The sequence below is a fragment of the Sinocyclocheilus anshuiensis genome, unplaced genomic scaffold (genome assembly GCF_001515605.1).
Source record: "Sinocyclocheilus anshuiensis isolate Anshui unplaced genomic scaffold, SAMN03320099.WGS_v1.1 scaffold590, whole genome shotgun sequence".
Classification (NCBI taxonomy): Eukaryota; Metazoa; Chordata; class Actinopteri; order Cypriniformes; family Cyprinidae; genus Sinocyclocheilus; species Sinocyclocheilus anshuiensis.
The window spans coordinates 2,018,673-2,045,516 of NW_015544192.1; the positions used below are offsets into that span (position 1 = coordinate 2,018,673).

The 26,844-nt window shown below is 36.9% G+C and overlaps 2 protein-coding genes across 19 annotated transcripts in view; both read right to left on the reverse strand.

Annotated features, from left to right (window-relative positions):
- The window catches only part of LOC107696541 (CLIP-associating protein 2-like), a 50,699-nt gene extending 34,866 nt beyond the window's left edge, over positions 1 to 15,833 (reverse strand). For 17 of the 18 annotated variants that reach the window (XM_016496924.1, XM_016496912.1, XM_016496930.1 and 14 more), the window contains exons 1-7: positions 14,956 to 15,833; positions 12,233 to 12,311; positions 10,785 to 10,888; positions 10,423 to 10,514; positions 9,496 to 9,571; positions 8,364 to 8,461; positions 1,022 to 1,092 (exon numbers count right to left, since the gene is read on the reverse strand). In XM_016496924.1, coding sequence (XP_016352410.1) covers positions 1,022 to 1,092; positions 8,364 to 8,461; positions 9,496 to 9,571; positions 10,423 to 10,514; positions 10,785 to 10,888; positions 12,233 to 12,311; positions 14,956 to 15,153 — 718 coding nt within the window. In that variant the 5' untranslated portion in view covers positions 15,154 to 15,833. Of the gene's footprint in view, positions 1 to 1,021; positions 1,093 to 3,198; positions 3,386 to 8,363; positions 8,462 to 9,495; positions 9,572 to 10,422; positions 10,515 to 10,784; positions 10,889 to 12,232; positions 12,312 to 14,955 lie in introns of those variants that run through there. The other variant, XM_016496929.1, reaches the window with a different exon arrangement.
- Positions 15,834 to 17,240: 1,407 nt separating this feature from the next.
- On the reverse strand, positions 17,241 to 26,287 carry LOC107696556 (F-box/LRR-repeat protein 2-like). Its single transcript, XM_016496963.1, has 14 exons — positions 26,022 to 26,287; positions 25,354 to 25,415; positions 24,913 to 24,967; positions 24,738 to 24,812; positions 24,392 to 24,486; positions 23,748 to 23,912; positions 22,665 to 22,791; positions 22,496 to 22,570; positions 22,273 to 22,403; positions 22,130 to 22,190; positions 21,976 to 22,020; positions 20,887 to 20,943; positions 20,525 to 20,737; positions 17,241 to 19,482 (listed from the first exon to the last, which is right to left on the reverse strand). The coding sequence occupies exons 1-14, from the start codon at positions 26,268 to 26,270 to the stop codon at positions 19,375 to 19,377; spliced, it is 1,518 nt and encodes a 505-aa protein (XP_016352449.1). The 5' UTR covers positions 26,271 to 26,287; the 3' UTR covers positions 17,241 to 19,374.
- Positions 26,288 to 26,844: the final 557 nt, after the last annotated feature.

The following is a 26,844-nucleotide window of genomic DNA, read 5'->3' on the forward strand; positions in this document are numbered from 1 at the left end:
TACAGCGAGAATAAAAGTTACACCTTCTTTCTTTGCGTGAACATTTGGGCGGTGTTATGCAAATCTTCCCACACAGTGACGTAGACATGTGGTGCCGTGTTAGAACGAGCCGTTTTAGGAGGGCGTGGACAAGTCTTAACTTTTATAAAGAATATCTCTTTGGGTTTGAGACTTTAGTCTTTGCAACTTTAGGGATCTTATCTATACTCGAACAGCTTGTAACACTCCAAAGAGAAAGGAAAATTTGAAATTGCATCATATGACCCCTTTAAAATTAATACAAGTTTTCAACAGTAAACAAAAAAATAGGGGAAATGAGCATGCACAATTAAATATATAAACCTCTAATATTCAATATGGTACAAGTATTGTGCATTTCGAGCAAGAACTGTTCTCTAAAAACCTCATGTTGATCGTTCGCTAATCTGAAATCCTACATATCCCTCCACTCAAGTCAAATATATTACTGAACCCATAAACACATAAACACATGTTTACCCCCATAAAGTCAACAGCTGCAACCACGGTATAGCTTGTTAAGTCACTGTAAAACACATTACTATGCCACAACAACTCTACACCACAACCAAATGTGAGCCGAATGAAAAGAGCACAGTGTCATCCGCCTGGAGATCCAGCTCTTCCAACATGTGACATATGCCAAACACATCATGGAGATTTCCAAGGCTGTGGAAGTCTGACACCATCTCCCCTATTTAGATCCCAGCACTCACGTTAAATCGGACTCACTGGAGACTGAAGCGCACACAGAAACCCAGCATTTAGACGTACACAATGATTTGTTGATGTTCACCCTCTAGTAATGCTAATGAAAAACATGATGATTATGCATTTAGAGGAAAGTAGCATTCCGGTTAAAGCTGGGGCTCAGATGTCAAAGGTACAGTACTGTGGTCAAAGACACTGACAAAACTAATATTAGCATTGTAACTGAAGCCAGTGGAGACAAGTGTTGCAAAAAGGATTTAGCTAGTTAACAAACAAGTTAAAGCTAACTTACCTTGACTCAGGCTGAGAGCCATGTTCCCCGAATTCAGTACTTCATCAAAACGGCTCAAAATGTTCTGTAACCTGAAACACACAGAACAGTAACGGTTTGAGATTAATATTAAAACTATACACACTCAATAAACAGCACATAATTTTAATGTGAATATTTTGGACATAATTTTGCCATCTTAAGCAAGAAAACAATCACAAACTAAGGCATTATGAAGTGTAAAGTTGGGCAATATCAAATATACACAATGATTTTGCTGGCGATATACAATTAAGCAACAGTGAATATTATGATTTTAACATGCTTTTTATTTTGCATCACAACCCTTTCTTGTCTTACACGTATGCAGGCATTAAGAAAAATGTTTTAGTTCAGTGAATTTTGTGAATCAGTTCCAATTGTCAGCTTCAAATAATCAATTTAAAATTCAGATTTAAAGATACAATCATGGCATCACTCATGAATTAAAATGTTTTAGTGAGAAAAAAAATATAGATAAATATTACTTTTATTACCAAGCATGGATAAAAAAAAAATACTTGGTTGAAATGATGGTTTCTCTGATTCACTATAGTTCAAAACTTTGGGGTCACCAGGATTTTTTTTTTAAAGAAATTAATATTTTTTTCAGCAAGGATGCATTACATTTATTAAATGTGACAGTAAAGAGATTGTTACAAAATATTTATTTTCCAAATAAATGTTGATCTTTTGAACTTTCTATTCATCAAAGAATACTATTTCCACAAAAATATTAAGCAGCACAACTATTTTCAACACTCATAAGAAATGTTTCTTGAGCACCAAATCAGCATATTAGAATGATTTCTGCAGGATCACCACCAGAATAAATTATATTTTAAAATATACTGAAACAGAAAAATATTTTAAATTATAATATTTCTTTTTTTTTTCCTACTGTATTTTTGACCAAACATGATGCAGCCTGAATGAGCATAAGACACTCAAAAATCATTTGAAAAAGTCTTTCTAACCACAAACTTTTGAACGGTAGTATACATACTGAATATCAATAAAAAGTTTAAAAAATGATTTCTTTTCTTTTTTGTAATATAGCCCACCCTAATAGGATGATATAGTGCAATGGCAATTCAATAAATGTATTTCTTTCTCTTGCACTGAACAACTAAAAGGCTTTCTGAAGGAACACATCTTGCACACTTCAAAAAGAATAAAACTGTGGCAACTGCACCAAAGGCCTTAATCTGTCCATCACAATAATGCGGCTTCTGTTTAAAACGGATACAGACAAGTTTGCCGTTCTACACATTCATGCGGAGCCCACCTAACGTCACTCACAGAAAATGTTATGCTAAGTAGCTTTAACAGCCTTTAATTGACTTTTTTCCTTCAAGCTTGAAAAATGTTTAAGCCATTAAGATATGTATTAAAGGCAATTAAGATGCAAAGGCTAACCTAATACCACACGGATGAACCACTAGCACAGTGATAACCACTGTAACAAATGAGTGCATTACAAAAAAATACCAAATTTAAAACGCTGCACATCTACAGTGTGCACTTAAAAGTCATAGCTTAATTACTATCCTTGAAGTGTCGGCCAAGACTATTTTCAGCGCAACGAACAATTAACAAGACACCGCAGCCCAATTACTGTCCCTCACTGGCCCAATGTATAGCAGATCGAATACTAAAGTGCAGCTACAAAATGTCAAGAATGATGCTTAAACCCTGCACGAGACTGAATGATATTTCGTAAGTGTGCTAGACCAGCAGACCATCACACAGACAACCATGAACTAATATATAATATACACATACAATAATGTGCACACGCTCACATTCTCACATGCAATATGCATGTAAATGCACATTCAAGGCCACATGTGAAATGTTGCATGTGTACTTAACGCAGTGTTTGCAGTGAAGACGAATCAGGCGTGTTTATATACACACACACACACACACACACACACACACACACAGAGATCATCAATCCCCATTAACGCACCCGATTTAGGATCTCTGCTCTTTCTATTCAAAATGGTGCAGCTGCGGATGACACAAGAGGCTAAAAAGCAACGAGACAGAGAGAAAGTGAATAAACAGCCAAGAACGAGAAGAAAGAGAGAACATGCGACGAGAGGAAGAAAGAGAAAAGGGTACAGAGGGACGGCATGCGAGGTCCCACCCACCTGCTCAGACATACTGCCCTTCATATGTGGCCGAGGAGCGCTGAAAAGACTCGACTGCCGTGTGTCTGCGTGTGCGCCACGGAAAACTAAGAAACTGCCCACCGGTGTGTGTATATGTGTGTGTGTGTGAGAGATAGACAGCGCAAGGATTCTATTCCCCTTTACATAACCTCCTGTCTGGAACACACACCAGTGGGAGGGGCTAAAGCTGTGGAGCTCAGAGACAGGGCTCCCACCCCTCCCCCTTCCAGACACGGGCACACACAAACACACACACTTAAGCACTGATCACATTCCCCCTCTCCTCACTGCTGCCCCCCGCGTCTTGCCTTGGTTCAGTCGGTTCAGATTGCCCTTTCGGTCTCTTTCCTTCCTGTTTTGACTGACACGACCCCAAGCTCGCGGTCCTGTCCTTTCAAACCGTATCCATGTCAACAATATGCATGTCCTTTCTTGTAGCCATTATCTCTTGGTCAGATGAGGGCAGCGCAGACACTGAATTACAGAATTTGTATGTACAGTAGCTTAGAGTGATTTTCGGCTTGTGTGCCCACCCTCGAGTGTGGGGGATCACATCACATCATATCAATGTGATGTGATGCAACAGGATTCCAAAGGCAAAGTGTAAGAAACAAACAACATCGAACCCTCACAAAATTATATATGCAGAAAGAAAGTGTGAACTCAAGTACTCTCTACTAAATCCTGTATATTTGTTATACAGTATTTGTTATTGGATGGTATTAGATTTTTTTTTAAATCAATATTGCATATATATTGTTCAGAATTGGATATTTAAAAGGGATCCACTGATAATAAAATTCTGGCTGATATTATGAGCAGTAAAAAATCTTTTTCCTTGTCGATAAACGCTAAATAACGAGTTTAAAATTCTATACTAATTTAACTAAATAATGATTTTTTTTAAAATGAAAGATAAAGATACTAATATATCACATAGCCCAAATATTCAAGTCACCTTTCTTTAATATAGTTCTTAAATATGAGGCAAATTCTGCTGTAAAGCAGCTCTACTGAAGACAACAGTGTCATTATTCAGTCAGTTCAATTGCTGATTCAAATTAATTCAGCAATAGTGTCAATGTTGCAAAATATATAAATTATAAACAAATTTGATTCACCTATAAAGTAGCTCTACAGAAGAACTTAAGGATAATTTTTAGATTTAAAATGACTTTTTAAAGTTGTAACGGCATTGATTTTATTTAAATTTTTACATTTTTTTAAATATATTGCTAAATAGATACAAAATATATTTGTGCACATATAAACTATTTTTTAATAAATATTAACAAAATATAAAATATATTTGTGTGTGTCTATATATATATATATATATATATATATATATACTGAATACTTTCCGTACCCACTGTATATCATTTTTTTTTATTTATAAAAATACACTAATTTCAGAATTTCAGCGTAAAAGTTTTGCTTAATACCAGTTTTCGGTTTCTGTCGTTTAAGGCGGTCGCACACCGAAAGAGAAGCACAGTGCCACGTCGCACTACATCTAGAACAATTCGTACAACAAGTACAACACGAAGTAGCTAGGCACCACGGACAGACGCCGAACAGTGCCGCCGGTGCGTGTACACTCATAGAAAATAATGTGTTCAAATTTTAAAAAGACATGGCGCGACACGACACTGCACTTCTCGTCCGGTGTGCAACCGCCTTTAGAATACATATCTGCTAGTGGGAGGATTAATTAGCTTACTGCTTATTTTATTTAAAACTTTATGCTGATTGTGCATGTTGTTTGCCATTAGCTGTAATTAGAATCTAAAAATACTTTTTGCTACCTGTTAATTTGCGCGACACCGACAACGCAAAGTAGCATCTTTCTTTTATTCTACTTACTTTCCTTTCCTGTCTCCAACACTTTCAACATGTGTTTCCATTATATTCCTCTTGTCTCTCAAAGGTAACACTCTTACACAACACGCAGGACATGGCGCAATCAGGCTAACCTGTGTCCTATCCACACTTCTTCTATGGGCCTCTGGAATTGTCAGTCAGCTGTCAACAAAGCTGACTTTATTCCAATCTTTGCTACTCAGTCAGCTCTTAGTCTCTTAGGCATTGCTATGCTGATGACATGCAGCTCTACCTCTCATTTGAACCAGATGATTCAACGGTACCTGCTCAGATCTCAGACTGCCTGATGGACATCTCGCCATGGATGAAAGAGCATCACCTGCAGCTCAACCTGGCAAAGACAGAATGTCTCATCTTCCCAGTCACCCCATCAGTACAGCACCAGTTTACCATCCAACTGGGCTCATCAACGATAATCCCATCGAGTTTGGCCAGGAATCTTGAGGTGATCCTTGATGATCAGCTGACCTTTAAAGATCACATTGCAAAAACAGCACGATCATGCAGGTTTGCATTACACAACATCAGGAAAATCAGACCCTTCCTAACAGAGCATGCAACACAGCTTCTCGTCCAGGCCCTTGTCATTTCTAGGTTGGACTATTGCAATGCTCTTCTGGATGGACTTCCAACATGTGCAATCAGACCTCTGCAAATTATTCAGAATGCAGCAGCACGTCTTGTTTTCAATAAGCCCAAGAGAGTCCATGTCACACCACTTCTCATCTCTCTGCACTGGCTTCCAGTTGCGGCTCGCATCAAGTTCAAGACATTGGTGCTTGCCTACAGAACTGCCACGGGCTTCGCACCCTCCTACCTCCACTCTCTCTTATGCTTCTACATCTCCTCCAGAAGCCTGCAGAGTCAGAGTCATAACCGTGTCACACACCAGACAATCTGACACATCATGCCACAGCTATGGAAACCAGGTGGAACATGTGGGTCATTCCGGACCAGGCCCTATATAGTTCAGTTTGTATTGAAACATCTGGACTACACAAAACATGAATCATTCTGAACTTTAAATCTGATTCCTGGGAAAATTAATATAGTGCAACAGTACCAAAATCTAAGACCATGAAACCATAAGAGGAAAAAACACACAACAACATAGATTCCTCCATAAATGAATCCATTATGTACAGAAAAAAAAAAAACTTGATTCAGCATCATCCACTGGCATTAGAAAACTGATTGTGAAATGTTCAAGATGCAGCCAATGGAGTCTGTCCAAGCGCCTTAAGGATCTTACATCAGACAGAGAGGAATGCAGGAGTATTAGACAGTCTTCAAAAACTCAATTTATCAACAGCACACACTGATGTCAGCCTGCAAGATTTTATCAGATTACAAGGAATCCTTTTAAACACAATGTAAATAGACTGTCATCATTCTATAACAGGAAACCCATGAGTTAATTTCTTGGAATGTATACAGTACACGTATCACAAAGATTTCAAATAACCTCCTTTGAATGTCCAGAAATTTTCAATAGAACTGCAATGACAGACTAATAAATAGAGTTGTGTAATAATATAATTCAGTGCTCTTTGGATTTTTATTGATCTCAAGAGAAAATTGTCAAGTAATCCATCCAAGGGCTTCTGCGTGGAAAGATAATTAATATGTTCATAGGTTCTGATTTACAAAAAGCTTTTGTGAATAAAAACATGCAAACTTCTTTGCAAACACAAAAATGTCCACACTAATCTATTAATGTAGTCTAGTGAAGATGTATATATATATATTAAAATGCAGTCCAGTATCAATTCAAATTTCACTTGCAAAGTGAATTTATTACATGATAGTAACGGTTTGTGCAAATTAAAGATTAAAAGATTTGACGCTCGAAATTATTTTTGATATAGCCTAGATCAATGTCACAATAATTAAAAAGTGTAAATAACGTTGTTTTGTTTTTGATTTGTTGATTCGAGTGAAATCAATTTTGTTTTGCAATTGTTCCAAAATATTTCAAATTTGATAAAATACACACAAAAAATAAATAGGCTATACACTACATACATATCTTATGCTGTTATATTTAAAGAAACAGTTCGCACCAAAAATTAACATTTGCTGAAAACCCTCAAGCCATCCAAGATGTTGATGAGTTTGTTTCTTCATCAGAAAAGATTTTGAGAAATTCAGCATTACATTACTTGCTCACCAATGGATCCTCTGCAGTGAATGGGTGCCAGAATGAGAGTTTAAACAGCTGATAAAAACATCACAATAATCCACAAGTAAACTAAATGACTCCAGTACCTCAATTAACATCTTGTGAAGCAAAAAGCTGTGTGTTTGTAATAAACAAATCCACTATTAAGGCCTAACTTCAAATAGTTGCTTCCAGCTAAAATACAAGTCCTCTATCCATAATATTGCTTTCTTCAGTGAAAAAGTCATATCTCCTGATACAGGAAAGTAATCTAAACAGATAAAGCACCATTCACAAGTGTCCAAAAACAAAGCAACCCCGATCTAAACCATTATCTACAAATATCTATTTTGAAGGGAGAGCACAACAGGGGATGGACTTTTTTTACCGGAGGTAGTGTTATCATTAATTAGGACTAGTATTTTGGCCAGAATCGATGGTTTAAATTTAAAAAGTCTTGATATATTTGTTTCTTACAAACGTGCAGCTTTTCACTTCACAAGATGTTAATTAATGTACTGAAGTCATGTGGATTATTATGGTGATGTTTCTGGAGGCACCCATTCACTGCAGACGATCCACTGCTGAGCAAGTGATGTAATGCTAAATATTGCTTCTGATATCTGTTCTGATAAAAAAAAAACATATCTACATGTTGGATGGCTTTAGTGAGTAAATTTTTTAGCAAATTTTCATTTTGGTTGAACGGCTCCTTTAGTCATACCTAAAATCGCTGGTATTTTGTAAGAGCCACAAATGAGCAGCACTCCTAACATATACACAATTACCACACGCAAACGACTTTAAATATAGGTGTGTCCAATTTATGTGAATGTGCTGCTATTTATACAGTTCTTCATAATAAATCACCCACAATACACCCAAGATGCGCACAAGCAATCTCGTAGCTCGAAGTCATTAAAACTGACCCATGGAGTAATTATACCAATCCTGAAACTGTCAACACAACTGTGGTGTGGATATAACATGTGAGTGCATTTGAAACGGAATGATGCTTGTTGGCTTAGCACAGTGTCATTAAATTGATAAAACTAAGATTTGTAGAAAGCTTGCGCATTTAACAGTAAAGCACACTAACCGCGCAGATGGTAGATCTCTTTTGTTGAGGTCTATTCTCACTTTCTCTCCCACATGCCGATACACCTCCACTAGGCTTGTCATAGCTGCCTCCCGTACCTGTGGAACACAAAACATACTCTTAACCAAGAAACACAACTACAGATCCATCCTATTACAGTCCCAGTCACACTGAAAATTCACTCATTTGCAATGAGAGCAGGTGACATGAGTGACAGCAACCGATTAAATTGCCGTCTATGTGAATGCTAATTTTTACATACACTACTGTTCAAATGTTTGGGGTTGGCATATTTTGTAATGGTTTTGAAATAAGTCTCTTATGAACACCAAGGCTGGTTTATTTGATCCAAAACACAGTAAAAACTGTAATATTGGGAAATTTTATTACAATTTAAATAACTGTTTTATATTTTAATACACTAACAAAAAATTTGGTGTAGGATCTACTTTGGAATTATTTATGAAATTTACTAGCAACATTTAAGTGAAAATTGTTTCAAAGAAATGATAAGTAACATTAAATTAAACATTAATTTTTTTAAGTAGAAAGACTGAAATAGTATTTTCTTATGAAACACTCCAATATTCTTTGTTTAATTTACAACTTCGAAAAATAATTTTTACAGCGTATATTTTAACAATTTATTCCTATGACGGCAAAGCTGAATTTTTAATTAGCCATTATTTCATATTCCATATTCTCATTGTTTAAAGTTCAAACTAACAGCATTTATTTGAAATGGAAATCTTTTGTAACATTAGAGATGTCTTTACTGTCACTTTTGATCAACTTAATGTGTCCTTACTTAATATATTAATTTCTTTCAAAAAGAGTGGACGATTGGGAATGATTTTTCATTCCATTTTTCTAGATTTGACTTTTCAAATCTCTAAAAGATCACTGCCTCATTTCTCTCATCTCAACCTCTAAATCTAATGCTGTTCTCTGTGAGTGGCCCATTCGCCCAGCGGGAGCTTGAACTCAGCTGTACATGTCTAGAAACCTAACATTAGTGCGGACTGCCTCCCCTCACACACATGAAGGACAGAAACAGAGAGTGCATCCAACTCGCTTGACTTTTTCACACACATTCCAAGCATTACATACATACACAGACACAGATTCATACCTGGGGGTTTTGGTCTCCTGTTAGCGAACAGAGATGTGGAACAAATTTACTCAAACTTAAGGGCTGAGCACCGTAACTAAGAGAGAGAGAGAGAGAGAGAGAGAGAGAAACAAAGAAACAGTTCACAGCAAATTCAAATTACCATGCATGTATATATACACAGTTGGATACATAAGCTTATTTTGCATTTAAAAATGTGTATTTTGAGGAACGTTTCAGTTGTTGACAATGAGCACTGGACTCCACTGACTTTCAGTATTTGGACAAAATAAAAAAAAAAAACACCGAGACACTTTTCAAAATAAGTCCAACAGGTTCGGAACAACATGAACCTGTTGACAGATGACAGAATTTTTCATTTCAGGCTGAACTACCCCATAATGTAATACAAAACCAAAACAACTGCAATTTCAAATCTGCTTTGTAATTAAAGCAAACTATATTGTACATAACATCTTATTATTATAATAATGTAGTCTAATGCTTTTTGGATTATGTGAACGCTCTTTTGTGTCAACAGTGAGGAGTAATGTTACTGAGAAACTAGTTTTGTTTGTATATGAGTGTTTAAGTAGTGCTTCAATGAGAATGTCTGTTAATCTGACCTTCCTGGTATCGATACAGGCAGGTAAGAGGATTACCTCAGTGGGCCGAGTTTGTTTACAATGTGTGACAGACAGGGAACCTGTATGTGTGAATGTCTGAAGATTATATCTAAATATCAGTGAATTTAGATGTCAAAACAAGTTGCAACGTCTGAGATGATGAACTAACAGAAATCACTCCTGTTGGTGATAAACCCGGCATGTGATTGCGTCAAAATACTGTGATATGGAAGACCAGCGCCCCCTGTTGGACAAGACTTTCAGTACAAAATGTGAGTTTGTTTACAAAGTGAGAATGGATGGGATTGCATGAAGGACTTACGCATTTAGAGTGGCAACCAAGCACAAACAGAGTCCCTCTCTACTGCGGAAGTTTTTGTGTTTGAAGCCAGAAAACAGCCTCTCCCAAACATACTACACAGAGAGACAGAGGAAAAGAAACAGTGTAACTGGTTCATCACATATCCATTACTGCAAAAGCAGCGAGAGAAAGAGACAATGAGCTATGAAGTAAATCAAGAATCACTGGCAGTAGTAACTAGCAAAAAGGATCAAATCTATTCACCCAGCAGCTCACATACACAAAAAAAATCTAGACAGCAGCATTATGATTTTTTTGTCAGTATGAATGGGTGTGATGATCATTTCAAACTGAACTGCCCATTCGCTGTACAGTTAGCTCACCATGGGTGTTGCCGTCTGCACCATCAGCTTCAAAATGAGTGCTTGTGCCTGTTCTCGAACCTGATCCTTCGCATCACCCAAACGGTCAACTAATGCAGGCACCACTGAGTGGGAAAAAAAAGCAAAAAAAGAGGTTTAAAAGGTGATCTAAAAATTGCAGGGCTGCACAATTTCTTTAAAAACAAAAGCTCCAGGTTTGCTGTACTTGTTTGTAGGGCCCCATATTTTGTAATTATATCAATGACTATAATATACTACTACTACTGCTAATAATAATAATAATAAAGAATAATCTTTATCACTATAAAGGAATAAGTAATATGAAATATTCCTATTGTAATATTTACATTGTAAACTGTAATATATTATGAATGTAATATTTTACGGTTAAAAATAGTATATAAGAAAATAATAATAATTATTATTTTATTTTACAGTACAACTGTAAAATTACAACTATAATATTTATGGTTGTCTTAATTTCTTCATTTTCAAATGTTAAACCATTAAGCTTTTATTTTTGGCCAAAAAAAGCACAGGAAGATCACAAGCACTTCTCTGTGCAAGTTTAGGAAGATGGTTGGCGCATGTTGCGTTTTAATATATGTTATAAGCGACCCAAACTACGATCAGAGATGAGATCGTATGGACAGCATTTACTGTCAACCGAGTCGCTCTGAGATGCTGAAAACACTGAATCATGAGCTGCGCGCATGTCAATGAACACAGTACTGGCTTCACTCTAAAGCACATATATTTACTTGGCGCAGCCTTTGTGATTTGATGATCACACTAAGCCATATCGCAATTTCAGTTTTATTTAGATTAAAAGTGCAGCCCTATAATAATGTGTACATTTAATAAAACATACTTTTCATATGCCTGAATGCAATATGCAAATACAACCATTTGTAAATCAAAGTTGATTCCCCCAAATATATGTTTTTGAGCAACCCAAAGCAGTAACACTGGCTCAACCAATGGTGTGAGTTGGGGGCAGGTCTATCTGTTTGGCCAACCAATGACAGACAACTCCATTTAGCGCTGCTAGAGGCCCAGACATATCATTTCATCTAACTTTCTACATTGTTGTACACCAGGCAGACTCAAACAACCTCTTTGTGTGAAGTCATCTCATTCCTTTCACTATACTCCATTTGTTCCATGTTTTCAGATGAATGAGGCATATGATGAGTGAGGGGGGCCATCTGTTATTATCATAACAACCCGTTCCCATGGTAACAGGAGGAGGCGGGGCTCAAACAGCTGAGAGAGTGTACATGCTGTGTACATGACACTGAGCCTGTGGATTGTGTCATGTACACAGCAAGTCATCCTGGCATTCCCCTTTCTGCTGATTATGCAATGGAGAAGATCTTTAGCTAATGCTGCCTTATTGAAGCTGTGACTTCAGTGGAACAAACAACAAACGTGCACACATCGCTTACCTGTGATGATATAACCTCTGAAGCGATCAGTCATCCGATCCACAAATGCGCTGACGATATCGATCCCCAGCAATGCAACCTGACACCAAACAAGAGACAAATCAGCTGAAAACAGCAAACCTCACTCCTCCTCTCACGCAGGCAAACTGTACGACAGCACTCTGATTCTGCTTATTCAGTATCTGATACAGTATCTGTTACAGAGCTTTGTGTTGATGTGCGCTATGTCTTTAAGAAGGACTATTGTTATTGTGTGTGGGTGGGTGAATGAAAATAAGAGATTGTGAGACGGACTTTATTTGAGGATTGTGGTGGGATCGCTGTAGTGTTTTCTTTGGCAGTGTAGGATGGAAGTTCACATTCCAGAGAAACAATCAAATATTTACTACATCCAAGAAGCTCTAGTTATGACCTATTTTAGGCAAAGCAGCCAGAGAGTGTCCTGAGTAAGGACAACAGAGAGGGTGCACCTGAAAGGCAAAACTGGAAAACACCTGGGCATTTCATTTTGGAAACTGCTTAAATGTGTTTTAATTGGACAGCGTTCAACTACACACTTCGCAATGAGGTTAGCCACACTTTAGGGATTAACCTAATTTTTTCAAGTTAATACAATCAGCAAGCATTTCTGGTTTCTTCTCTTGTGTGACTTGTGGAGAAAACACTGTGTGTGTGTAAATCAAGTCCATTCTTAGATCATTTCTCATTGAACTTTGTCAGCATTTAACTCTATATGAAGCATCGCTTCTCGACCTGTTCTTACCAAAAATGGTACCTCTATTACAGATACATTAGATTTCAGAATTAAACAATCATAAATGTATTTTTTATTTTTTTTTTGTAAATGTAAATGTTTGGGGTGGGTAAGATTAAAATTATTTTTTTGAAAGATGTGACTTACACTCACCACGGCAGCATTTATATGATCAAAAATACCAAAAATTACAATAAACACAATTTTTTGTTTTAATATATTTTAAAATGTTATGTATTATTAACCTACTTCTCTTAATAATCAATTAAGAAAATGTACGAAGTGTTGCATTTAAATATACACAACAAATATAACATTGATATTAATAAATATATTTATTTAAATATAAGATTTTCATAATATTTTATTATAATTATACATTAATTGTAAAATAATTAAATTACAAAAAAATATTATTTCATTATAAATACATTTGCACATTACTACACATTAGTTTGGGGTCGGTACAATTTTTTTAAATGTTTTTTTTAATAAGTCTCTTACACTCACCAAGGCAGCAATTACATGATTAAAAATACAGTGAAAACAGTAATATTATGAAATATTACTCTGTTTTAAAATAATAGTTTTCTATTTTTATATATTTTAAAGTGTATAATTTATACCTGTAATGACAAAGCTGAAGTTTCAGCATCATTACTCCAGTCTTCAGTGTCACATGATCCTTTAGAAATCCTTCTAATATGCTGATTTGCTGCTCAAGAAACATTTCTTTTTATTATCAATTTCTCAGTTATGCTGCTAAAAAAAATTCAGGATACTTTGATTTTTTTTTTTAAAGTTCAAAATAGCATTTATTTGAAAAATAAATATTTTGTAACATAATAAATGTCTTTGCTGTCACTTTTGATCAATTGAATGTGTACTTGCTGAAAAATTTATTAATTTCTTAAAAAAAAAAAAAAATCTCACTGAGCCCAAGCCTTTAAACGACAGAGTATATTGAATAGTAAAAAAAGAAAAAAAAGAAAACTAAATTATTTACAAAAATATTTTAGTGGAGAGATGAAAACGGTCTACCAGATCTTCAACAAGAGGGCCAAAGAATTTGACACCCTGCATTTATCAAACCACATACATTTGTAGAATTCTGCAGCTGTGTCTCCAATTTATGAATCACCCTCATCATTTCTAAAATCCAACCTCAATGAGTCTGATGTCATAGCCGTCTATTAACATCAGCCCCTGAAGGCCAGAACTACCAGCTGAAGACAAAACGGATGAATGTCTAAAGCTGCTTTTAAAACATCAATACTCAATCATATTTCATTCCACACTTCCCGTTTCAATGTCACTGTTTGCAGAAGTGTCCATTTTTGCCTCAGCCTTGAACATCAGCAGCAGCATGAGCCAGCATAAAAGCTTCAGCTTGCATTCACAGGCCATTTAAATATGCTTTTCTTAATTGACATAACACACACACACACACACACACACACACACACACAAAAAGCAAATGTAAATGGATTACTCATATAAACTGCAGTGACATGTGCCTTTACATCCCCAGTGTAACAGAACAACACCCCACGCGACCCTCCCCCATCCTCACAACACCCCCACCAGAAAATCCACTCTCTCCTAGACAGTAGACACAAATGAATATGTAATGTATGCACATTGATATTAATGTACTATTTTAACACTTTTTACCTAAACACTTCTACACACAGAAGCTTATCGTAAATACAATTACTTGAGCATTTTCCTGTCAGTTTGACAAAAAGGCACAGAAATGAATGTACAATCACATAAACCTGATGCATTTAGTGATTTACATGCAATAATACATTTTATGAGAATAAACTATTAGGTTTGGCTCAAGACTGTCACTCCAGAACAATGCAGGCATCCTTCATAACATACGTGCCAAACGGCTTATAACACACCTTTTATGACACTTAATTTAAATATACACCCCCAAAGCAGGTCACACGCTACTATGTACCTTGTAATTGCTGGAATTGACCCATCCCGTCAGCTCATCTATGGTTTTATCCAGGCGGGGTTTGTCCTGCTCCACATCCCAGGACCTCTGCGGGTCGCTCAGGTAGTCTATGAGATTCGGGCCGACCTGCAGCCGTCGGGTCACGTCCTTCTGCAAAACCTGCTGGTAAAAATAGTCCATGTTGTCATTTTCCTCCATCGGGAAGCTTTGTGGTTAACGTTAGTCCTCAGGTCGCGGCGAAACAATAACAACGACAGAGTGACTGTCAAGAGTCGCGTAAACGGCACGAGAAACTGAAATGTGTACAAAGAGGAAGTCAAATACTGGGTTTAAAGACACTCTCTGAGGGTGGCTGAAGTCTGTTGTTTAGTGCATTAACGACGCAGTCACGGAAAACAAACAACTTTGACAGAGTTTCCCAGGAACCAAATGGTTGATCCCCCGAACAAAAAGTGTGTTTCCACTGAACAACAAAGTGTGGGCGACCACGGACGCAAAGCAAAGTAAAAGAGATCCGCTGCGAGGCGCGTATAAAACAGTGGAAATGTATCGGCTAACTCGGCTAGCTTTAACTCTTATGGTCGAGTATCCTGGGGCCTGCCGCCGGGGCTCTCCTCCCTCCTGGCGTCCATTTCAGAAAAGCCCGCTTCACGCCGCTCGGGTGATGAGTGGATGAGCCGCCGGGACGCGCGCTGCTTTCACGGCTCTCCTGTTTACACTTAATCCAAATATAATCGGCTGGTTGACAGCTGCCTCCTGAGCTCACGACTCAATCACGGCCACTAGACCGCCAGTAGCCGCAATAGTGGAGTGTTGAATAGCAAACGATCCCAAGGAAGAGTTGGGCCGAGGCCTTGAGGTCCTTCAACGCCGCACAGATGTCCAGCATGATGCCTGAATGAAAATATGCTCATTTGGTACACAATTCATTATTTATCAGAGGCTGTGCAGTGCGACAGTATCAGAATAGAGACAACATACATGTTTATTATATAGTATCGAGAGAGAGACTATACATGTTTTATTGTTGTTGCTGTTGTTATTATTATTTTTTTGTTATTTTATTATTATTATTAATGTATCCAACCGGCTTCAATGAGAATTTATTTTTGATGATGATTCTGGTTATTCCAGTAGGCCTATGCTGACACTTTTCCTTGTGATATTGTTGACTGAATCACATTTGGTAACTAAGTTGTTGCATATTTGAATATATTACTAAATTAGTATTACTTCTTAATTATAACAGACCTCTTCTTCTTGTAATAATTTACGCACATAGACTTTCAAATAACCATTTTGTGCATTTAAAAGCACCAAGAAGATTATACTTACTTTGAATAATGCACACGCTTGTATCCACAACACAAATTTTTTTAAATATGCTCTTCCGTCTCCCCCTAGTGGCATTAAATGTATATGTCAAACGTAATGAAAATAAATAAATGAATGAATTAATGAATTAATGAATGAATGAATTGGTGATACATACCACATTAATAGAATGTACTAGATATTCTATACTACATACTAAACTACAGAGCATACTACATTTTTAGAGTCTATTTTACATATACAGGTGCATCTCAATAAATTAGAATGTCGTGGAAAAGTTAATTTCAGTAATTCAGCTCAAATTGTGAAACTTGTGTATTAAATAAATTCAATGCACACAGACTGAAGTAGTTTAAGTCTTTACTTTTCCATGACATTCTAATTTATTGAGATGCACCTGTACACAGTATTACTTTGCAATATTATTAGATTACCAAAATCCATATCAATATTCAACTGTAAGTTTTTGTCTCAAGGGCTTTCTAGTACTGGTGCTATAATGCAAAACTCTCTTACCCAATAATTTGAAATAAATGTTTGTTATATGGTTATTTTAGTCTATTATGTTTCTGTTTGAATTTAGATCATGATCATTTTTATTATTTATTCTATTTTATATTCATTATAAAATCTTAAAATTAAGCAGTTACAATGTAGCTAGCTAGCTTTTTGTTAATAGCTTGCAACTCTTATCAAAAGTGTCTTGACATTGCTACTTGATAAGCTACATTTTCAAACATGCAAACATGTCTACAGAACACATATATGGTGAAGAGAGAAAAAACAACAACAACAGGCTTCAGGTCCTGTTTAAGTGAATCAGTGGTGTAAAATGGTCTAAAATTTCAAGATGCTAAATCATGTATTGTTATAACCGTGTTTATAAACAAATGATTCATTTCAACAATAAACCGAGTATATGAAACCATAAGAACTAACCATCCAGAATGTGACACACAGCTCACATCTTTTATTTAAAGAAATGTCACATTAACAACCAGAACACAAGGACATTCAGGTAACTTTTCATCTTTGTCAAAAAATATGGGAGAGAAAGAGGGGAACAGATTAACTGTTACAGAACAATACTAAATAAACTTCATTTCGCAGACAGGTTTAGCATTGCCTTCTAAAGTGGTCGAGATAAAGAATACTGGAATCACTGTGTATGCACTGACAGGAAATGATGACATCAGCATCAGCATCACATCTAATGGCAAAAACCAACTTAAATAGAGAAGAATACAAGAGAAAAAAATATGATGAACTACATTGCAGCCCTGAGCATTTCTGTGGCTGTAACCCACCCCTCCCACCAGTTGCAAAATCAAAGGCACTCACACCAACAAAAAACATTTCCATTGAGTAGATGATCAACTCAGCAGCTGTTTTCATCAGCAAGACTCAACATGATTTTAAATATGCAATGTTACGCATCAAACCAATGTTGCACATCAGTTTTATGCACGAGACTTAAGGGATGAACTTACAGGGACCCATTTTTGTCATCATTCACTTTGTACCAAAACTCTTGGTCACCATTCATTTTCATTGCATCTTGGTCTATACAATGAATGTGAATATAGACTGAAACTAACATTTTTTGTTCCACACATAAAGACAGGTTTGAAGATGGGTGAGAAGATAACAGAAGTTTAATTTTTTGTGGAACCATCACTTTAAATCATGATCGCTTGGTTAAGGTTTGATATTTTTCCCTTGGCGTATTTGTACTGTTGATTTTTGTATAATTTACATATTACACTCAGATCTGATCTAGTTCACCCAAAAAAATGAACACTGTGTCATTATTTACTCATCCTTGTGTTGTTTCAAACCAGTATGACTTTCTTTTGTGAAACTCAAAAGATGACATTGTGTAGAATGAACATCGAATGGACACAAAAACATATTTTTCAAAATATGTTCTTCTGTGTTCCAGGTTTGGAATGACATGAGGATGAGAAAACGATAACAGAATTTTCATTTTTGGGTGAACTACGCCTTTAATGATGTGTAATTGGCAGTAAATATACAGGAATGGGACATTGCGATGAGAATACTTTGAAATATTGAGGAAATGCCTGAATAAGGAGTGTTCTAAATCCTGTCACATACCACAGTTACATATGCCTGGGCTTTCAATATTGCACTGAAACATTGTGAAACTTATGATAATTTATTCCTGATGTATCCCCCCTCCCCCCAAACCCTTAGCACATGTATATTATCTAAATTTGAACATTCACATCAATCATGACATACTGTAACTCCACACTGAAGCAAAATCCACTTTATCTTGCATGCACAATCTCAGTCCTTTTCTTCCCCTCGCTCGCTCAGGTGATTTCAATTGCGATTTTTTCGTCCTCTCAAAATTAGGGTGAGCACTAACAGAAAATAAAAAAAACATTTTAATCCAGTTTTAATACGAGCTGATTCATTGTAGTGTTATATTTTGTTTTCTATATTTAAACATCCTCACACACACGCAAAACCAGACAGAAACGCTCAAAGCTTCCTGCTCTCAGGTTCGAGAAAGTCACATGATCAATCGGTGGGAGGCGTATCCTACAAAACTCCAGAGACTTGCATCCTGCTGCTCATTTCCTGTTGTTTCAATTTGTTCTCATCATAAGAGAATGCATTCCTATTGGTTGAGGAAGAGGAGCAGGACGTAAACACTGTGTAGCCGTCATAACGGCATCAAAATGCCTCAAAGTTCTTTGCGGATTCGTTCTATATTCATTAGTTCCATAATGCTTTAAGTACTTCCTCCAATTTGTTTTCTATATATCCAAATATTAAATATTTTACATGGTAGCTCCTTGATTTTTCTTCTTTTATATCCAAGTAGGTGGTATTGTATGTGCGTAGTATTTGTCACGTTGCATTGTATTTATTTTGCGTAACTTGTTCAGGTCCATCCTGCTGCCAGGCAACCGCTCAGTGAACAAGCCATGCTTCCTGTAGCCACAACCCCACACAGCATCTCGTAGTGGTGTGGAGCGGAGGCAGGGCGGAGTTTAGAAGTTGTCTGACAGCTTGACTTTCTATAGGATCTCCCAGAAGCCCCTCCTTCTGTCAGAGTATGACGCAGCATCGGCAGAGACGCTGACCACCTCCGTGCACTGAAGGAGGGGGTGTCACTGGGGCAAAGTAAGCGTGGACTTTGATCTCAGGAAGGTGAGCCTACAAGAGAAACAACAGCAGAATGAGCCAGAGTGCAGAATGTGACATGACAACTGGATTAAGTCATTTTTCTCTACACCCTGAAAAAAAGAAAAGTCCAATAGCTTGTCATGTTTGGTTTGGACCAAAACTCAAGATTAACACAGAAGACTTTAAATGGAGGAATTCAACAGAATAAGTCTATAATAAAACGATATTATTTTTTTTTATAAGTCCATTTTTAAGTGTCTGATTACCATTATTAATATATAGATTTTTAATAGTTTTATTGCTACTTTAAAAAAAAAAAGTAGAAATTAATAAAATGAATAAGACTTCTACAGTAAAACATAATGAATAATAGATTTGTTAATAATATCACTATTATTAATTATAAAACTATACCATTGTATAAAATATACTGCATAAATTTCATATTAGGCATATAATGATATGAATAAATATTATAAATACACAGCATATTATAACAGCCCAATTGTTTGAGGTTTTAAGAGGTTTTAACAGTCTTTATGATTATGACTGTGTACATGAAGCATGGCAAGACTTCATCAGTGAAGGAAAATAGAGGATGAAACTGAAAGTAAATCATAGGGATCATTGAGCACCAAGGAGGATTGTGTCCAAACAACACAGAACTACTGAAGAAAAGTGACAGCAAACCTAAACCTGGACAGCTGGAGCACCAAAATGAACTTCAACATCTGCCCTGACCAGACAAATCACCTGACTTGAATGTTATCAAACCACTGTGGGCACTGTAACCAATGACAACTTACAAATGAGGCCCTTGTTTGACGTTTGTTCGTAGATGTTACAGATTGTAATGTGAACAGTGTAAAACTGAAATTTTTGAAATTTCACATTTCTGAAATGTGAAAGTCACATTATCGTGTTTTCATGACTGATCACTGGTGTTGGCACTGCAGACACTGCAGATTTGAATTCTGCACATAAATGGGGATCATTTTTGTCTTTATGCGGTTGTTAGAGTTGAGACTATGTGTGGGAGTTGTGACATATCTAGCTATTATTTTCCACAGACCCGGATTCGTTTGATGCCTGCACGGGTGACCTGCTGGCAGTCATAGAGCTCAATGCGTTCCAGACGCTGGCAACTCTTGAGGTGCTCCAGTGTGATGTCTGTGATCAAGGGGCAGTTGTCCAGCTCCACGACCTGCAGACGCTCCTGACCACACACACTGCTGCTCAGGTGTCTGATTCCATCGTCTGTTACCAACTCGCAGTGAGACAGGCTCTAGAAAACACACACACATGCCAAACTGAGCAAGCTATAAAGAGTGAGCTTCTGAAAACAAATGGACATGCTTCCTAATTCCTTTACAGAAAGCCATAAATAACAAGCATGGAAACAATACTCCCACACACTCTCTCTCAAACACTCACCAGTGCCTGCAGCCGAGGGCAGTGGATTGAGAGCTGAACCAGAGTGTTATCAGTCACCTGAATGGGACATACAGACACAGAACATTAATATTAGCATGCTGACTAATCAGGATAAATTGTTGCAAGGAAACAGACACAGCTCAACAGCAGTAAAAAAAAAAAAAAAAACTCAGAATACCTGGCTATATAGTAGAGGTAGATTTTACTGAAAATTTGATCTGTGCTGTTAGCACAAGTTTTTTTTCACCTTTTAATTGTATTAATTTTTATACATTTAATATATTCAATAACGAATTCTAATATTTAATATTTTATGAATTAGAATATCAAAAATGTATTTATTTTGATAAATTGTTCACATTTGTCATTGTTTTTACATTGTTTCATTAATTCTGTTTTTTTATTGTTGTTTTACGGTTTACATTTTGTTGCAGGCTGCCTAGTGACAACTTTCCCCAAATATAAAACCATTCAAAATGTTGAGGTTAGTAAGTTTTTCTTTCTTTAAAGAAATTAATACTTTTATTCAGAAAGGGTGTATTCAATTTATAAAAAGTCACAGTAAATGTTACAAAAGATTTATATTTCAAATAAATCACAGTTTCCATAAAAATATTAAGAAGCACAACTGTTTTCAACATTGATAATAAGAAATGTTTCTTGAGCAAATCAGCATATCAGAATGATTTCTGAAATATCATGTGACACTGAAACCTGCAGTAATGAAGGCTGCTGAAAATTCACCTTTGCCATCACAGGAATAAATTACATTTGAACATATACTGAAATAGAAAACTGTATTTCAGTGTATTTTATTGTATTTAATCAAATAAATGCAGTCTTTGTGAGAATAAGGAACTTCTTCAAAAACATTTCAAATATCTTACCAACCCCACGCTTTTGAATGATAGTCCATATTTATTTTATATTAATATTTATAACATTATCAGCTATAATGAATATATAGCACATTACTAAGATACTAATAAAAAAAACAACCTATATTTACCCTTCAATGCACAAAAGTGAACCCGTCCATGATGACTAGGCAATATACACCAAATAAGAACTTATGGATTTTAAACTCACCAAAATACATTCCTCTAAATCCATCTTCTCCAAATCATGACAATTCTAAAACAGAAGGCATAGCTTGTTTAGGAATCCTGTCACATCAGCGATGTCTCTCTAAATCCAATGTGTTTATGTTTTGTAATTTTGGGGTGTTTGTGTGATTACTCACTCTGGCAAGAACAGTAAAACCAGCATCAGTCACATGTGAGCAGCGAGCAGCCTCCAGGATCCTGAGGAAGACACATGCAATGTGAATGAATGACTCTGTGTGGGCATGTGTGCTTATCTGCGTACAGATGAAGAAAGCTTTACTTGAGCCGTTGGCAGTTGAGGCCGAGGGCAGTCAGAGAAGCGTCTGTGATGTTGCTGCAGCCAGACACACAAACCATCTGCAGTTTGTGACAACCACGGCACAAACTCACAAAGCCGTCATCTGTGATTTGCTGCAAGATGGATAAAACAACAAATTAACATTGTGTATTTGTTTTTCACAAGCCATATTTAACAAAAGTATAGTAATAATTCAAAGTCTTACTGTGCATGATTGCATGTTGATTGTCATGAGCTCTGGACAGTGCTTTTGAAGGTGCTTCAGTGCAGTATCATCAAGCTAAAAAGACACATTTAACAATTATTATGTCACATTATCAATGATTTCACTCAAAGTGTTTTGTGTGAGTGTGTGCTTGTATAGATGTATGTACCTGTGTGCAGCCTCTCAGAAACAGAGCTCTGACGCTTGTGCAGCCACGGCTGAGAGCCTCGATGCCATCACTCGTGATCTGATCACACCAGGACAGGTTCAGGCTCTCCAACATCCGACAGCCCTCACTAGCAGGCAGAAAGAGCCAATACGAGGATATGAAGCAAACAAAACGCTAAAAAAATAACTTAAACACCACTGCACCTAACAAACACAAAAAACCCAAAATAAAGTTATTTAAAAGAAAAATAAAGGAAACTTTTGAACCGCTAACCAGTAGAGTAAAAAACAATACTTAAAAAAAAAATACAAAAAAAAAATACAAATAATTTTTTTTTAAATATTAATTTATCAAATTATTAAAAAACAAAAATAATTTTTTCTCCTTTTCCAGTTATAATAAACCCGTTATGAGGATCATTAAACCATTCAAAATTTGTTTCCAAAACTTGTAATAATAAAAAACAAAATAATAATAAAATAAATATAAACATTATTATTTTCTTTTTAAAATGTGCTTTTTGCATTTCAAACCATACCTTGCGCTGTTAAGATGTGGGAATATAAGCAGCAATTATCTCAAATGTCTAACAATGAGTAAATAATTGGTCTTAGTTTCTGTTTAAATATTCACTCCCAGAATTTCCTGTTTCACCAGCTCATACAGTATAACCTACTACAACTGTGGAAAAAAAATCATTAGAAGAAATGTGACAGAGGTGACAGACTTATAATCATTAACAAAGTCACCCTCCTGACACAATGAAATTAAAACTAGGCTTTGATTTAACATTCCCCAATTAAGTTTTAAAGACTCCATAAAATCTCAAGTTTTTCACAGTTTTGCATTTTTTAGTCCATTAGCTTTGAGGTCATCAAGTGTTTAAAAATTTAGTCTTTCACTTCTGACAAAATTAAGCAATAATATTGTTGTCCTATTTTACACTCGAGGACATACATTTTTTGTCCAATAATCATCATGATTCGTGCTAACCCAAACAGGACTTATGGTCATGATATTTAACATTATTTACAGAATCAAAACAAATAACCCAGCCTAAATTAGTCCTTATAACTGCCCCACCTTAAGGCCTTAAGTGCATGATTGGTGATGGACACGCAGGAGGTCAGGTCAAGGTGGCGAAGTTTGGAGCAAAACTTGCTAAGGCTGACGCAGGTGGAGTCTGTGATCTTGGTGCAGCCGTTGAGGTTTAGATGTTCAATGTTGCGACAGTTCTGAGCAAAGGTCCTGCCAAATCAAATGAAACCTCTTAGCTGACAATGTTAAACAGAAAAACTACACAATAAAAACCAGATACACATGGTCCAAAACAGCAACAAATAATCATTATACCATCTCCTAACCAGCCACAATATGACACGTTTGTCACAATGAAAGCTAAACTGCTGCACAATCCAATCAGTTATTTGAAAGATATTTGATATATAATATGCAATTATATGGAAAGAGACCAATGATATGCATAGTAGGCAGGGCCACTATGAAATAGAAACCAATAAAAATCCATGAAAAAAATTCTACAAAATGCCGTCAGTCTTCACAAATCACAGCGTTAGGACAAAAACTGATTAACTGAAATCACTTTCATAACTTGCTACTTTGACTTGCTTAAATGCAGCTGAATGCTATTTTATACTTTTGATTGGACAGTTTCATGTGCAATCCTACAGTGCATGTTTTAATTAACAAAAAGTAATGCGGCTCACTTCATGGAGGCATCTCCCACACTGAGGCAGCCCCGAAGACTGAGCTGCCTCAAAAACCCCCCACATCGCTTCGAGATGTTCTCCACGACACGTCCCTAATAGAAAGACAGAGAGAGAGAGAGATCAGGCAGAGGATCAGGGATGACGTTACAGTCTATGGATTCAGTAGAAAGCCTACTGACCCAGTGTTAATCCCACACACATAACACCCACAGACAGACAATTTAAAGCACATAGCAACATATTACTGATGAAGTACTAAGACATACAAAGCAAAAGCCAATAACACACAAGACTGTATCTGCAATCACAAACCAAAACATTTACTTTACACATGCTTTTTCACCTCAATATCTGTCTGAAAGTTAAAGAGATCAATCTTCTGCCAGTTACTTCCATCTAATGCAAGAACATTCCATGCCTGTTCATCCACAGAGAAAAGGAGGAAGCATTGTTAGAAAACTTAATCTTAATTCTAGACATTTTTGTTTCATTTTAACTAAACAAGCAGCTGAACATACCTTGGATACTTGGGCACACCTACACAATGTAACTACATCCAGGAAGGAAAAAATCCTGAAATAAAAACAGAGACTTTTGATTAATTGTTTATTTTTTGTTTATTATTCTGTTTTTTCCTTGCTACCCACTTCCTGTAATCCTTTGACAGTACATACAAAAGTATGTCAAGCCAATAAAGCAATTTGAATTTTGGAAATTAAAAAAAAAATCAGATGGCCAGACAAACAGATAGATAGATAGATATGCATACAAGATAGACACGCAGAAAGAACGACAGAACTATATATAGAATGACAGACAGACAGACAGACAGATAGACAGAGAGACTAACATACAGATGATCGATACAGAGACAGACATGAAGATAGATATTTACAAATTTTATTACAACGTAATCTGCCATCTATTGCAATAAGAGTCATTAATTATGATGGGCTCACCGGAGCAGAAGCTCTTTGGGAAGTTTTTTGTTGATTAGGGCCTCATCACTGTTTGAGAACACCTGGACAATATGAAATGACACAGATGAATTACATAAAGCTCACACAGCACCAGCTACGCTCATGCACAATCAATATGCCCAAAGCTGGTTCAGACACGCCTCGGCCTGGTGCAACTTCACCCATAACACTTGCACAAGAAGGACAAATAGCATCAGCGAGTGTCTTTGATAACACTGCTGCTTTGTGACATTTTCTCAAGCCCTCGCATTCAGGGCACGTAAGCAAGCCAATCAGCTTGATCTAAACTCCAAGAACACCAGCCAACTCTAATGTTAAACGGATTCAGGCGCAGCGCCCGTTGCTGACACGGTCAGCTGGTGCCGTTGTGTTAGGACGGGATTACCCTTGACGAACAAAAGCCTAAATACGGCACGTAAAAATAGAGCTCTGCTCGGTCCAAAACACACACACACACACACACACTACCCTCGCAGACACACACGCGCGGGCACGCACGCAGTCAGTCAGTTAGTCACTCACGCGCACAAACAGACGCTTAAACACCCTGTCATCGCTCAGACAGCCTGCCACCGCCCGTTTTCGTTTCCTCGGGCAAACTATCGCGGTTCAACGACCACGTCCACAGTTCGCTCGATATGAGTTACCTCAAATCTGCCCTTGGTGATGCCGTTCATGTCTGTTGCAGGGTCAATAATAAAGACAGTCCTCGGCAAGCGCTGCGCACAGCGACGTTTGCGCGTTTTGTCAACGCTGGCGATCAAACTATTGTGAGACAGACGCGCAGCTGTAACGTGTGGCCTGCGAGCCGTTCGTGTCTGCGCTGGTAACCGGAGAAATCCCGGGCTGGCCGCCGTCCGTGAACCATCACACAGCCAAAATAACAATAATAACATGGACGGAGCAGACTGCTGCTCTAACCTCACTTCCGCCTCCCGAGCTGCCTCTCTGACTACATTTCCGCTCGAGCGCAAATTCCTGCCCGAAGTGAGTGCCGCTTAATCTTTAAACGACGCCAATAAAATGCAAGAGGTGTCTGGCAAATAAGCTTAAAGAATAATCCTTTTTATTAGCACTGGAGTTAAGAACGCGCTCGTGCGCTCCAGGGTTTCAAAAGAGTGGTTGTCGTGACGTCACTTTTGCGGGAAAAACGCGTGGTGGGTTTGTTTTGGTAATGTTGTATGAGGTTGCATAGGTGTGCCGTGGTTAGGACGCAAATAGAAGTGTAGGGAAATGAAAAGCGACACTTTATTCATACAGAATAAAATGTATTCCTACAGAATTAAATGTCATCGACAATATTTTGGTACAATGTCTCTGTTAGCAGAGCAGATGTGCATTGAGAAAATATGCTTATGTGAAAATATGGATACTGTCAAAATTCTATTCAATTTAGTTTCGAAGCATCTAACAAACACACAAGTAAAACATTTCCACATTTTACTGCATTTACGTATTTGTTATTTAATT

What these genes read in the sequence shown, in the direction of transcription:
- LOC107696556 (XM_016496963.1), bottom strand. Translation starts at nt 26,270, where the DNA reads ATGTTATTATTGTTATTTTGGCTGTGTGATGGTTCACGGACGGCGGCC. An exon ending in GTTTTACTGTTCTTGCCAGA is followed by an intron (nt 22,021 to 22,129) that starts GTGAGTAATCAC and finishes CTTCTGTTTTAG; the next exon opens with AATTGTCATGATTTGGAGAA. An exon ending in GCCCTCGGCTGCAGGCACTG is followed by an intron (nt 20,738 to 20,886) that starts GTGAGTGTTTGA and finishes TGTGTTTTCTAG; the next exon opens with AGCCTGTCTCACTGCGAGTT.